Source organism: Aptenodytes forsteri, unplaced genomic scaffold (assembly GCF_000699145.1).
Source record: "Aptenodytes forsteri isolate BGI_AS27 unplaced genomic scaffold, ASM69914v1 Scaffold404, whole genome shotgun sequence".
Lineage (NCBI taxonomy): Eukaryota > Metazoa > Chordata > Aves > Sphenisciformes > Spheniscidae > Aptenodytes > Aptenodytes forsteri.
Window position 1 is genome coordinate 5,466,072 of NW_008795629.1, and position 13,300 is coordinate 5,479,371.

At 56.4% G+C, this 13,300-nt stretch overlaps 1 protein-coding gene across 1 annotated transcript; it reads left to right on the top strand.

The window, feature by feature from the left end:
- The first annotated feature begins 578 nt into the window (after positions 1 to 578).
- DVL3 (dishevelled segment polarity protein 3) lies at positions 579 to 11,290 on the top strand. Its single transcript, XM_019472876.1, has 15 exons — positions 579 to 617; positions 4,063 to 4,184; positions 4,592 to 4,698; positions 5,283 to 5,418; positions 5,704 to 5,797; positions 6,207 to 6,276; positions 6,572 to 6,711; positions 6,909 to 6,985; positions 7,416 to 7,483; positions 7,844 to 7,894; positions 8,016 to 8,165; positions 8,995 to 9,126; positions 9,379 to 9,546; positions 10,161 to 10,373; positions 10,662 to 11,290. Exons 2-15 carry the CDS (start codon positions 4,138 to 4,140, stop codon positions 11,084 to 11,086), a joined length of 1,878 nt encoding a protein of 625 aa, XP_019328421.1. The 5' UTR covers positions 579 to 617; positions 4,063 to 4,137; the 3' UTR covers positions 11,087 to 11,290.
- The last annotated feature ends 2,010 nt before the right edge of the window (positions 11,291 to 13,300 follow it).

Genomic DNA, 13,300 nt, shown 5'->3' on the forward strand with positions numbered 1-13,300 from the left:
CCAGTCCTCTCCCTGCCCCATCCTCAAGCCTGGGCTGCCTGTTGCATAGGGTGTGCAAACACCTGCTGGGGAAAGTCTCCTGCCTCGGAAATCTTGGACCCAGCTCTGACTGCCTCCTTCTCCCCTCTGCAGGGTGGTGAAAGAAGAGATCTCGGATGACAATGCCAAGCTTCCCTGCTTCAATGGCCGGGTGGTGTCATGGGTAAGCAAGCCCCTTGCTTCGGTATCTCGCTGGCTGTTTCTGCTCTCCCTGAAAACCACTGTTTGGTTGCATAGTGCCAAGTAAGGCCACAGGAACTGCTCCGTACTGTCAAAGTGCTGACTGCTAATGAAGCTGCTGAGCTGGATTACCACGCTCCAGTCCTTCAGCTGGAGAAGGGGCTGCATGGTGCTGGGTCCCCCATGCTGGGGAAGATGTGGGATGCTTCTGTGGAGAGCTCGCGGTAACTGATGCCTGGCAGAGGTGATGGTCCTGGCCTGTCTGCAGCGTAACCCGTGTGCCCCTATGGCAGGGCCAGCTTTCCAAGGAAAGTCCTGCTCCGGTGACTGGCGCAAAGGGCTTAAGTGACTTTAGTGCTGGTGAAGCGGACTGGATTTGACTGCCCTGAAGACTAAAGGTACTGCCTGGGCAGCTGCAGGACAAGCTTCTCCCTCCGTGCCGTGCCATGCATATGCTCTGTCCCCTGCCCGCATGCCTCCCTCTGCCCCCAAGGGGACCCTCTGTTTGCGGGGGGAGAGGATATTCAGTCTCCATAGCCCGTCATCCCTTTTTCCCCTCTGCTGAGCTGCAGTTTGTGCTGATGGGGGTGCGTGGATCTACACCAGGAGCAAAACCAAGACCCAAGTGCCTTTTTCAGAGGCCACCAAATAGCCCCTAAACAGTGAAAATCCTTAGCAAATCAGGCTAGGTTGGACCTAATGCTGCTGCTATCCCTGCACCAGACAGCTAGGCCATGGCTGGGGGGCCATGAAGCGACTGCATTTTGGGAGGGAGGGCAGGGGTGACAGGACAGGGTGGGCGGGCACCCTGCTGCCAGACTGGCATCCCGCTGGGATGCTGGCCAGGGGAGCAGCACACAGGGTGGGGTCCTGCCCGCACCGGGAGGAGAGGGTGCGCTGGGCTCCCACACAAAGAGCCGGCAGGCCCAGCGGCCGGATGCCTGCCGTCCTCCCTCTAGCGGTTAGCTGGGCCCTTTGGAAAACAGCCTGTCCGGCTCTTGGCCACCGTCCCCGCTGCTGCTGCATCTGCCCTGAGACATCTCCCCGCACCACCCTTTCCAGCTGCCTTTTGTTTTCATCTGCTGCATGGGGAGTCCCAGAGTCTCTGAACCCTTTCCATTGCTCTTTTTTTACCTGGCGTGCTTTTCCTTGTGGTCCACGCATCCATGCAGCCGCTGGCTTTCCTTGTAGGGGCTCTCTGGTTGCTCAGTGTGAGTGGCATGGATCCGGTGCAGCTCCATCTGATCCGATCAGCGCATCGTGCTTCTGCTCTGGTGTGCTGGCTCCTTGCAGGGCAGCTGTGCCTGGAGTTAGCACCGCTACCAGCTCTTGTGCATGAAGGGTGATGGCAGTCTCAGAGACCTTTATGCACAGCTGATGATCCCTTTTTCTATCTCTGCTGAGAGTCTCCTTGTCCATGGGTGGTTTGGGGGCTGAGGGGGAGCACTTGCTTTGCTGCTTCTGCCAGACAGGCTGGGATGAGGCTATTTTAGGAACTTGGTACTAATTTTAGCTAGAGGGAAAGACGGGGGCTTGGATCCAAGTGAATATTTCCTAACAGTGCAAGAGGCAGGAAAAGTGCAGGGTGGTTATCAAAACCTTCCCTGGGGGAAATCTAAGCCCCGGGAGTGTTAGAGGAAGTCGGCATCAGTCCCCCTGCTCGGGAACACCCACTCTCCTCTTCTCCTCACTGCTGTTTGACAGCTGCCTGTGGCTAGTTCCCTCTGTCCAGATCTATTTGCCTGGTCTTGCCTTGAGATCTTCAAGCTTAGAGTGTTATATGACTTCTCCAGGCAATGCTGGCCACTTCCAGCATTTCTTCTCCCCTGTGCTCCCAGGCAGTGGCTGCCAGAGCGGGGATGTGGCCCTCAGGGAGTGGGATGTGTCCTGGGAAGACAAGTCACCAGGAAGGTGCGGGGAGCAAGGCCGGGCATGTGCCTGGGGCTTGCTGGAGGGAGGGAAGCTGAGCCGAGTGCGAGACAAGAGCTGGTGAGGCAGTTGTGAGAGCAGGAGCCGTTGGGCTTGTCCTGGGGCTTGTGGGACGGGCTCTGCAGCTTTTGGCACCCCAGGGTGCTCTCTGCCCTGTCTGCTGCCTTGGCTGCGGCTTTTTCAGGGCTGCTCTGTCTTCCTTGCCCTGGCTGCATCCCTGTCTCTGTTCCCAGTGCCTCCCTGGCAACAGACCTCTCCCCCTGCCCTAATGATGATCTGTGGGGTCCATCCCCCCCTTTATCATGGTTTCCCCAGTTCTCGAAGGTGGGCAGGGCACAGCTCTGTGTTTCATCAGTGATGCTGGGAAGTGCTCAAGACCTGTGTAAACGGCCTGTGCCTCCAGCACCTGGGTTGGCATCTGCTCCTGCCTCCACGCAGATGTGGTCCCCTCACCAGCAAGCGGCAGAGCTGCCTCTGCATTTGCACTGGGCATTATGGTTTGGGCAGCGGCTATCAGCTCCTTTCCAGCCCATGTTTCATGATCCTTCTGTCCAGACCCACAGTGGGTCATCCCTCACCTCTGTTAGATCAGACCTCTCCTGTGATGGCTGATGGCTTGGCAGTTGATTCAATTACACAGGCTGAGGCCTGACCCCTGCCCTGGTCTCCTCACCTCCCTGGATTGGCTCCAGGCTGACCCACAGCCTGTTTTGTCTGGGGCAGATCAAGGAGCTGGGCGCTGCGGTCCCTCCCTGACACTGGGAGAGAGCCAGCCCCGCTGCTTGCCCATGCCATGCAGGGGACAGATGTGGTGCAGACGTGAAAAGCAAATTTGAAAGTCCTTAGAGATGGAAATTGATCTTCCCTTGCTCGAGAGCTCTAGCCTTTCCTGGGGGATTCGCTCCCTAGCCAAGGGGGTGGCTCTTTTCTGGGCCCTGTCACCTCTGCTTTGGGGGTCCCTGAATGTCTCTTGCAAGGAAGAGGCTTTCTCTTGCTTTCCTGCGTGGCGCTATTGGAATTAGCCCTGCTCAATGCAGCTTGAAAGTGGGGAGAGCGCAAAGCTGGACAGGGAGTGATGTTGGGGAAACCACTTTCCATTCAGTTCATTTGAGCTATCCTCTGTTTCATCCCACTGGTGAGCCCGTTCCCCCGGGAGAGGCTCCACCTCATTCCCTGAGCCTGAAATTGGTGGTTTATCTTAGAGCCAGAGGCACAGATGTAGGTGTGCCTGGGCTGCCCCAAAGCATGGCTAGTATAAATAGTTCTCAGGGTTTGACCCTTATTGAATTTATGCTCTGGGGAAACTGCTGAGCTATGTCCAGGTCACTTAGCTGGGCACAAGCTGAAAGTTTGCAAAGTACTTGTGGAAACTAGGAAAAAAAAAATGTTTTGGAGTCTATTTCAAAGCCAGCCTCAGCCCTGAGCTCTGTTACCCCCAGCTCCCATCATGGGCTGGGAAGGTAAAAGTCCTGCTGGGTCCCACAGTTGAAAGGCAGAGGTGTAGAGGCTAGTAAAATCAAGAAAAGGAATGACTGTTGTCATTGTGATGTAAGAAGAACTAGGGGAATCCACTCCTTGCCACAGGACATGTGCTAAAGGTTACCTGAGTGTAAAAATTGTGAGTGTGGTTGTGCAGATGATGTCAGAGTCTCCGAGCAGGGCTGTCAGCCACCCAGACTTCACTGCTGGGTCAGGAATTCCTGAGCCACAAATAGCCAGCGTCTGGGAAGGCATTGAGAGGGAATGTTGCTACATGCTTGGCCTGTTCCATGCCCGCTCCTGGGCATCTGCTGTCGTCCACTGTCAGAGATGAGATCCTGGGCCAGGCAGGCTTTTGGCCAGCTTATTTGGCCAATCTTTTAAATGTTTTCCTAGTGCCTTGGCCATTTCATTCTCTGTCTCTTGTCCCTCCAGCTGGTGTCTGCAGAGGGTTCCCATTCAGATGCTGGCTCGGTCTGTGCCGATAACCAAACAGAGCTGCCACCCTCCATGGAGCGCACGGGAGGAATTGGAGACTCCAGGCCCCCCTCTTTCCAGTAAGTTACCTGGACACCTATCCTGGTTTTCGAGGGACCCACAATGATTTTGCTGTAAATCCAGACCAGGGGCTGGGGCACTCCTACCCAAATTGGCAGGGATCACAGCCAGTCAGGGGGGAGGAGGATGGGGCTGGGAACAGATTCGAAGTGGAGCTGCATTATTCAACAAGCAAGGGCATGCTGAAAGTAGTGCAGGGAAGTTGGCAAAGAGCTGGCACAGCTTCCCCCAGTCCCTTGCGCTGCCCTCATAGATGTGCTGTGGTTGTTCCCCACCACCTCTGCTCCTGTCCCTCAAGAAGGAGACAGCTGATGGCTGGAGGCTCGTGCTGGCCAGCACAGAGGTAGAGGGAGCCTGCTTAAGTTGTTCCCTGTTGGACATATTTGTTCCTTTTATCTCATCGCAGCCCTAACACTGGGGGCAGTCGCGAAAACTTGGACAATGAGACAGAGACAGACTCGGTGGTGTCGTCACAAAGGGAACGACCTCGTCGGAAAGATGGGCCTGAGCATGGTGAGTGTTGGTAACATGGCAAGAGCTCTGCAGGGCATGGCTGCGGCACGGTGGGGGCACCAGCTCCAGACATGGAGCAGCGCGCTCTGTTCTGCAGAACCTTCCCAGCTTCGAAGGGCTGTTCAGTGATCTGAGGCCATAGCCTCACACTGGAGGCAGGAGCTAACACCTGTGTTGCATCAGAGCTTGATGTTGAAATCTTTGGGGGCAAAGGAGATGTCTCCTGTAGAAGCCTCAAGAGCAGGAGACAGCAGTGCCTCAGTCCTTCTTAGTTGAAAAGCAGAGTGTGCTGTAGCCTTGCGACTCCGGGCCATTCCTTGCTCTGCGAAGGAACCAGCTGCAAGTCTTCCACAACTTTAGTCGTGGAAGTGGCCCATCAGCCTCTTCTCCATTCTGTAGTGATAGAAGAGGTATCGCACAGAAGATAGATCTGATCCCAGGGTGGACTCAGAGCTGGCTGGAACTAGATGGGATTGTCTGATGGCCAGTTTCATTCTGGGAAGGTTGCTGTGAGCCCTGCGGGAAGGAGAGGGGTTGTTTCCCTGTGGCCTGTCTCAAGCACACTGAGTCTTGTCTTTTCATAGCACCCAGGGTGAATGGGACAGTGAAGGGAGAGCGGCGCCGAGACCTGGGCGGGTACGAGAGCTCCTCCACGCTCATGAGCAGTGAGCTGGAGACCACCAGCTTCTTCGATTCAGATGAAGATGACTCCACCAGCAGGTAGGAGAGCTTAGGTCTTGGAGGAACACTAGCTTCCCCCTGCCTCCGAGCACAGAGAGATGCCTTTGCAAGGCAGAGTTATCCTGGGCTCCAGAGTCCTTGCTCAGACCTGCCTCTGTCTCAAGTCTCACCCAGCAGCCCTCTCTGCTATTGTCTGTCCCCCACATACATGTTCTGCCTCTCTGCCCCTGCAATCCTCTATTCCCTGTGCCATTTCTGTGGCTCTCTTGCTGCCAGAGCCACCACCCTCGCAGCAGAAGAGACGACTCTCGCTTTTGCCTCTAGGTTTAGCAGTTCGACAGAGCAAAGCAGTGCTTCCCGTCTAATGAGGAGGCACAAGCGACGCCGGCGGAAACAGAAGGCTCCACGCATTGAGCGGGTACTCAGGGGCTGGGTATTCTGGGGAGGGCAGTGCAGGGCAAGGTGGGCTGCCTGGTGGATCTCTCCACTCAGCGCTCCAGGGCTGATCAGGGATTCGGCTGTGTTTGCTGTGGGCATAGCTGGGGACAGGTGGTGTCCAAGTGCTGAGACTTCGTAAAGTGCTGTAAACCTTTCCCAAGCCAATGTAGCCTCAAGAGCTGGGACCACAGACCTTGTCCTGGCTGTGGAGAGGTCATAAGGACTGTGGCTGATGCCCTCTGGCCCTGCAAAGCTCCCAGCATAAGGCTGGAGTTGTGGGTGGTGGCTGTGGTGCCACAGGGAGTGGCAGGGAGCACAAGTGGAGGGAGCTGGGGCTGGGAATGTTGCTGAGGCACAGGAGGACATCTCATGTTTCACTTACGTTGCAGTCATCGTCCTTCAGCAGCATCACAGACTCCACCATGTCCCTGAACATCATCACGGTCACGCTGAACATGGGTGAGTGGGAGGTGTGCATGGAGCCTGCAGTCCTTCCAGAGTGAGATTGGGTGGCGGAGAGGGAACTGGGGAGGGGGCAAAGAGAACACATGCGGGGAGGAGTGAGGAGATGGATTCTGTAGGAAAGTGGCTTGTCTTGAAGCACTGGTCTCTCAAGAGTTTCTCTGCGTCCCAGGACATCTCTCTGGGACAGGGGTGCAAGCAACCATCGTTAGCACATGGTTTGTCTGAGGTTAGGGCTGCTTGTGCCTGCTGCTTTATGGTGTCTTACTTCTTTCTCTTTCCACCCCTGCAGAGAAATACAACTTCCTAGGCATTTCTATTGTTGGACAGAGCAATGAGCGTGGGGATGGAGGCATTTACATTGGCTCTATCATGAAGGGTGGCGCTGTGGCAGCTGATGGCAGGATTGAGCCAGGAGACATGCTCTTGCAGGTACTACACGCCCACATACCTCCATGTTTGGGCCTGGGAAGGCAGTAAGAAAAGACCCAGAAGCCTCCCTGCACACTTTGGCAGGCTAAACCCAGGAAGCTGCACTTGGAAGAGGGAAGCTGAGTCACTGTTGTGCTGAGTGGGGAGCTCAGCCTCTGGTCGCATCTCTGGGACTTACCTCTTTGTGTTGTTTGCAGGTAAATGACATCAACTTTGAGAACATGAGCAACGATGATGCTGTGCGGGTGCTGAGGGAGATTGTGCACAAGCCGGGGTAAGTACTCAGGTTGTTCCTTACCTCCGTGGGCAGCTGTACAGTGTGTGCTTGGGGTGTGTAAGTCGTGTCTTCCAGCCACCTCTGCCAGTGGTTGTGCCAGTGGCTCTGCAGAAGCTCAGAACTTAGGTTTTTGGTGTTGCTTTGATTCATGGGTTTTCATGCCCAAAGCAAGAATTGCAACCAACAGAATGGTGGCTGTGTGCCTTTTTTGTGGGGATGCCGTGTCATTAGGGTCATCAGCAACACTCAATGGGGTCACATCATTTTGTCCGTGCCACTAAGGAAATCCATAGCTGGAGGGGGACAAGGGCATTTTACTGGCAGCTTCTCCCTGTCTCACAGGAGAGAGCCAGCATACAGTATCCGCCCACCACGCAGGGGTTTGTGCCACTGGGCTCTTGTTCTAACTCTTGCCTTTTTGTTGCAGGCCCATTACCCTGACAGTGGCCAAGTGCTGGGACCCCAGCCCCCGGGGCTGCTTCTCGTTACCCAGGAGTAAGTGGATAGCTGACCCACCCTTAACGCTGGTGCCCAGCTCATGTGAGAGCCCTGCCTTAAGCACTTACTTGGTTGTTGTCTTGTTCCTCCCCTGTGTGTGTGACTCCATGTGGCACTGAATTGGGGTTTGATGGGGTTTCAGCTCTCCTGTTAGGAGGCTGCTATGTCCTATTCCCAGGCCAAAATGCCCATAAGCCCAGCCCTCCTTCCCACATCACGCTGGGGACGCGTTTCACTGGGGCAGGGGGGTCACTTGCTCGGGGCGCCAGAGGAAAGAGAAACCCCCCCTTGAGCCATAGGGGGATCTCTCCCTCTGCACCTCTCCTGCTGACCCTTCCTCTCTTCTTTCTCTCCCAGTTGCTCCCCAGCGGATCTGGGCTGGGCCAGACTCTCCATGCTCCGATCCGGGTGAGTCCCGGCAGATGCTTGGGATGGAATGGGCTGCTTTGAGTCCCTGTCCCTCCCCAGAGGTTGATTTGATGAGGGGATAATTTCTTATAGCTACTGACTGACTCTTTCTTCACTGCAGGTGAGCCCATCCGGCCCATCGACCCGGCAGCCTGGGTGTCCCACACGGCAGCGATGACTGGCACCTACCCAGCGTACGGTATGAGTCCATCCATGAGCACAATCACTTCCACCAGCTCCTCCATCACCAGCTCCATCCCAGAGACCGAACGTAAGTCCTTGTGCCTCCGTGCTCCACCCGCTGCACGGCTTCCTCACCTTCACTGTGCTGCAAAGGGAGCAATACATCTGCTTGGGGACAGCTGGGATGGGCAAGGTCTGCCCTGCCAGGGGACTAAGAGGGAGGCAGCTCTCACCAGGCAGGTGCTTGGATCAGTGGGAGTTATGGCTGGGTGAATTAATACCACTTTTTTCAGCCTTCTACGTAAGCAGAGTAGAAGAGCCTGGGTGCAATCCAGGAGCTGTGGCAGGCGCAGAGGAAAGGCTCAGAGCAGTCAGGGGTTACTGGCTGAGAGTGCCAGACCAGAGGGAGTCAGCTTGTCCCTGGAGCAATTGCCCTGCCAGACAGCAGATAGGGTGGGGTGGAGGCAGCTGGGAGCAAAGAGCCTTGCAGTGGGGCAGGGTCCTGCTTGAGCACAGGGCTCTTTTGGTTGCCTTCTGAAGGTTTTGGGTGATTCTAATATACAGAGCCCTGAAGCGAGGGTCTAGAGAGTTGGGGCAAAAAGCCAGGAGTTTGTTGTAGGTTTGTGAGGAGCAGAGAATTCCCTTGCTGGGCTGTGTGGGCTCAGTTGGCAGCTTTTGGATCTCAGCTGCTTGGGACTGGTTGGAAGGAAGGACGCTCTAGCCTAGGTTTTGCACAAGGTGAAATGGCTGACATGGAAAGGAAGGCTGGAAGGGGGGTTACGCAGCATGCGCCCCAAGACTGTCTGCGATGTATTGTTCCCTGGCCCATTCCTCCTGTGTGTGATGCTTCCATGTAGCCCTGTTGTCTTTTCTGTCCCCTCTCATCTCTGTCTCCCTTCCCTTCGTCCACACCACAGGCCTCGATGACTTTCACCTGTCCATCCACAGTGACATGGCCACCATTGTCAAAGCCATGGCCTCACCAGAGTCAGGCCTGGAGGTGCGTGACCGCATGTGGCTGAAGATCACCATCCCCAATGCCTTCATTGGTAAGAGACTGTGCTGCCTGCAGCAGAGGCAGGGAGTGGGGAGTGGGTGGCCTGTTTTACAAGCAGACGTCCAAGGGAGCATCTCTGTCACCGTAAACTGTTGACCAGGCCAAGTTCACAAATTGAACCTTTGGCTGTGCAGTCCCTTTTCACCTTTTGGCCCACTTTGTCTTGGCTCCAGTGTGGCCCACTGCCTCAAGGGCCACTGTCTTCCCCTCTGTTGCTGTATTTAACTCTGATGTTTGGTGGCAGGTTCGGATGTGGTGGATTGGCTCTATCACCATGTGGAGGGCTTTACAGACCGTCGTGAATCCCGCAAATATGCCAGCAATCTGCTGAAGGCTGGCTACATCCGACACACTGTGAACAAGATCACCTTCTCGGAGCAATGCTATTACATCTTTGGGGACCTCTGTGGAAGTATGGCGCTTGGCGTGGGTGGGAGGGAGAGGATGGAGGGGGGTTGAGGTCCCGCAGAGCCCTGCTAACACCATAGGGACATAGCTACCGCCATTGCCATCAGGCTGGGCCCCTTGTTCTAAAGACGCTGTTAGAGAGTGAGGAAGAATATCCCAGCTCCCTTGTCATGCTGCTGGGGTGGTGAAGTTGGAAGATGACGCTGTCACCTACTATGTGATCTTTTCTCCTGGGCAGCCATAGCAGAGTCTTAGTCTTTACTGACTTTGTCTCCAGGCTCTGAACTTCCAGTGCTGGCAAGGGGGTGGTGCTCAGACAACTGGGTTCTATTCAAATAAGAGGGATGGGGGAAGTAATTGGCAGGGTGAGCTGTAGCTCTGATGTGGTCCTTTCCCACCAAGCTGGTCTCTGTATTAGAGTGACAGCTTGGATTTGCACAGCCTGGCTGTTGTCCAGCTAGGAAGCACAAATGGTTGCATTGACTAGCAGGGAGAGTGCCAACTTCTTGCATCTCCTGTGTACCCCATCCTTGTCCATCAGCAAGAGTGGACAGGGATCTTCATCACACATGGTTGTCTTTCCACTTGGATTAACCCCTCTTCTCTGCTTTCTTGCAGACATGGCTAATCTTTCTCTTCATGATCACGATGGCTCCAGTGGTGCCTCCGATCAGGACACTTTGGCTCCGCTCCCCCACCCAGGAGCCGCACCCTGGCCTATGGCTTTTCCGTATCAGTATCCACCACCTCATCCATACAACCCCCACCCCGGCTTCCCTGACCCAGGCTACAGCTACGGAGGGGGCAGTGCAGGCAGCCAGCACAGTGAAGGTGAGTGAAAAGGACTAAAATATGCCTGCAGGTGGGCAGATGCCCTGTTCAGTACAGGGAAGCAGCAGGAAAAGGCTGCTTAGGCAAGGCCCTATGTGTGGGGGGAGCCAGGGCAAAAGCCATCTCAGAAGTGTTGTGGGACTCAGAGTCGAAAGGAGACTGAGAGCACGGACTGTGCTGGCGGATGGCTGTGCTGCAGCGTGCTGTAGTCCTCTCTTGGCTAGAGGAGCGTCCTTTCTTCCTGGCTTGTCTGAGCTGTCACCTAACCTTGCCTCGTGCGCTTCGCAGGGAGCCGGAGCAGCGGTTCCAATCGCAGCGGCAGCGAGAGGAGGAAGGAGAGAGAGAAAACCGGGGAGTCCAAGTCGGGTGGCAGCGGGAGCGAGTCGGACCACACCACAAGGAGCAGCATGCGGCGTGAGCGCGCGGCCAGTGAGCGCTCGGTGCCGGCCAGCCAGCACAGCCAGCGTAGCCAGCACTCTCTGGCTCACAGCATCCGCAGCCACCACAGCCAGCAGTCGTATGGGCCGCCCGGCCTCCCCCCTCTCTTCAGCCCCCCCATGTTGCTGATGCCTCCACCGCCTTCAGCCATGGGGCCCCCCGGGGCGCCGCCGGGCCGTGACCTGGCCTCTGTGCCCCCTGAACTGACAGCCAGTAGACAGTCCTTCCGAATGGCCATGGGCAACCCCAGTGAGTTCTTTGTGGATGTAATGTGAAGCGCCCGTCCCCTGTCTGTCTGCTGCCCCTCCTTTCCCCCCTCCATCCCCGTCGTTTGTCTCCTAGGACCAGCCCTGGCTTCACCCCTTGTTTTTTGGGTTTTGTTTTTTGGGGTTTTTTTTGTTTGTTTTGGTTGGTTTTTTTTTGTCTTGATAACGAAAAGAAAAAAGGGAAAAAAAATAATAAATGGAACTAAACCTTGATTCTAATCCCTCCTCGAGCGGGGTGGACGGGCCTGGCAGGCCTGCTGGGTGCTGCCAGCCCATCCCGCCACCAGACTTGTGTATTGCCGATGGTAATTCCCTCCTGCCATCCTCTCTAACCCCATTAATCCGCATCCGTCCCAGCACCCTGTGCTGCTTGCCCGTGTGTCGCTGCTGCCTCGGTCCTTCCACCCTAAACATCTCTTCTTTCTTTTCACCCTTTTGTGTTTCTTCTATCAAGCAGCAAAGAATTACGGGGTGTTTGACTTTCTCTGAGCCTGCCGCCCATGGGGGGGAGAGCTGGAGCATGGCGTGGCCCGACAGGAGGACACGGAGCTCCAAGGGCGCTGGGCACACGTGGCGCTGAAGATGGCTTCTTTCCTCCCCCTTGCGGAAGACGCCCTGCCCTTCCTGCAGCCCTGAGAGGGGAGCAGGGACCAGCCTTATATATGCGTTTTAAATCCCGTTGTAGTTGCCTTTTGGCTAATGCATGAATGTTCCAGGGCTTCAGTGCCTCCGGGGAGTGGAGAAATGCTGCCACTTCCCTCTTGCCTCCCTCCTCTTGCCCACATACTGGGCCAGGTCTGAGCCTGGCACTGCCCCATGGTAGGACCCTCCTTCACCTTGCCTGGGCTGCGAGTCTTGGGGCTGGGGCTGTACCTCTGCATTCAGCCCGAAGCAGCGGTGGGTTCTGCGCAGAGTCTTGGGCGACTCAGGGCCCTGCACTGCCTTTGGGTACTTGGGGGGGATTTAAGGGCAAAGTTCTGTTCCCTCTGTCCTGCTTTTTGCCCTCCTGCCTGCGACACACTGCTGCCTGTCCCATTTGTAGGGGATGTCCCATGCCTGGGGCTGGCGGTGGCAGCTGTGGCCTTCTCCCTCCTGCTGTTGTGCTGCTGCTCAGCAATGTGACATCTTCAAGGGCCTGGACGGAGTTAGAAGGCGAGGGAGGGGCACAACTGGTTCGCTTTCACGCTTTAGGGAAACATGGAGGTCCCCTGTGTTTGCCCTATGAAGGGCCCAAGTCTGCCTTCCCCTCTGCCCAGCGCCACAAGTGCTACTGGCCTGGCTGCCGGGAGGGATGAGGCTCTGGGACGGAGCTGGGACGGCCCCGCTCCCTCTGGGCTGTGAACGGTGCCTGGCGGCAACACGAACTCTCCGGGAAGGGAGGCTGCAACCTGAACCGTGGCCTCTGGGCTCGGTGCTGCAGATGTGTCAGGACAGTTGAGTGTTTGCTCCGGCGCTCCCTGCCCTTTTTCCTTCCTCTTCTGGGTACTGAGAGATGTGCCTCGGGCTGGGGGCGGCCCCCTTCCCCATGCCCAGGGCCAAGCACGGTACAGTACAGACACGCTTGACCCTGCTCCTGTTGGTGCTGGTGCCCGGCACCCTTTCCTACTGCCGCGCCGTGGCTTTCTCTGCAAGCGTTGCCTCCTTTTGTCTTTCTTGTTTGCAGTGTTTATACCCTGGAGATGAAATGTATTTTGCTCCCCGGGGGTCTGCGTTGCCCCTGCAACCCCTCTGCCAGCTCTCATGTGCCATCAGTTCATCTCCCTGTGACTCCCTAAAGCCTCCCCTTTCCCTCTGCCTGCCGGAGTCAGCCTGCCCGGTGCCCGCTCTGCCATCCTCCGGTCCCCCGATCTCGGCACCAGCAAGCTGCCGCCTGTTCCCCCCCCTCTCCTGATGCCACCCAGCAGCCTCCCTGGCCACTGCTCACGCCCTTGCCCTACCCTGCCCGCTGGGTTTTATAAAAACAAAACCAATCTTCTGTTTTTATTTATAAACATAGTTTTATTGGACTCCTGCCTTGTGTTGGGTTTTTTTTTCCAGCCTCCTTTTCTGTCCTCCTGCCTTTTGCTCTGCAGAGAGATCCCAGCGGGACGAGGGCACCCCCTGCCTGAGCCTGTTTTCCAGCTGAGTCCTCCCGGGGTGCCGAGGGCTGCTGCGGCTGAACCTGCGCTGGGCCCGGCCTCCCGCTGCCGCTGCTCTCCCGTGCGGAGCCTGGCCGCGGGCACT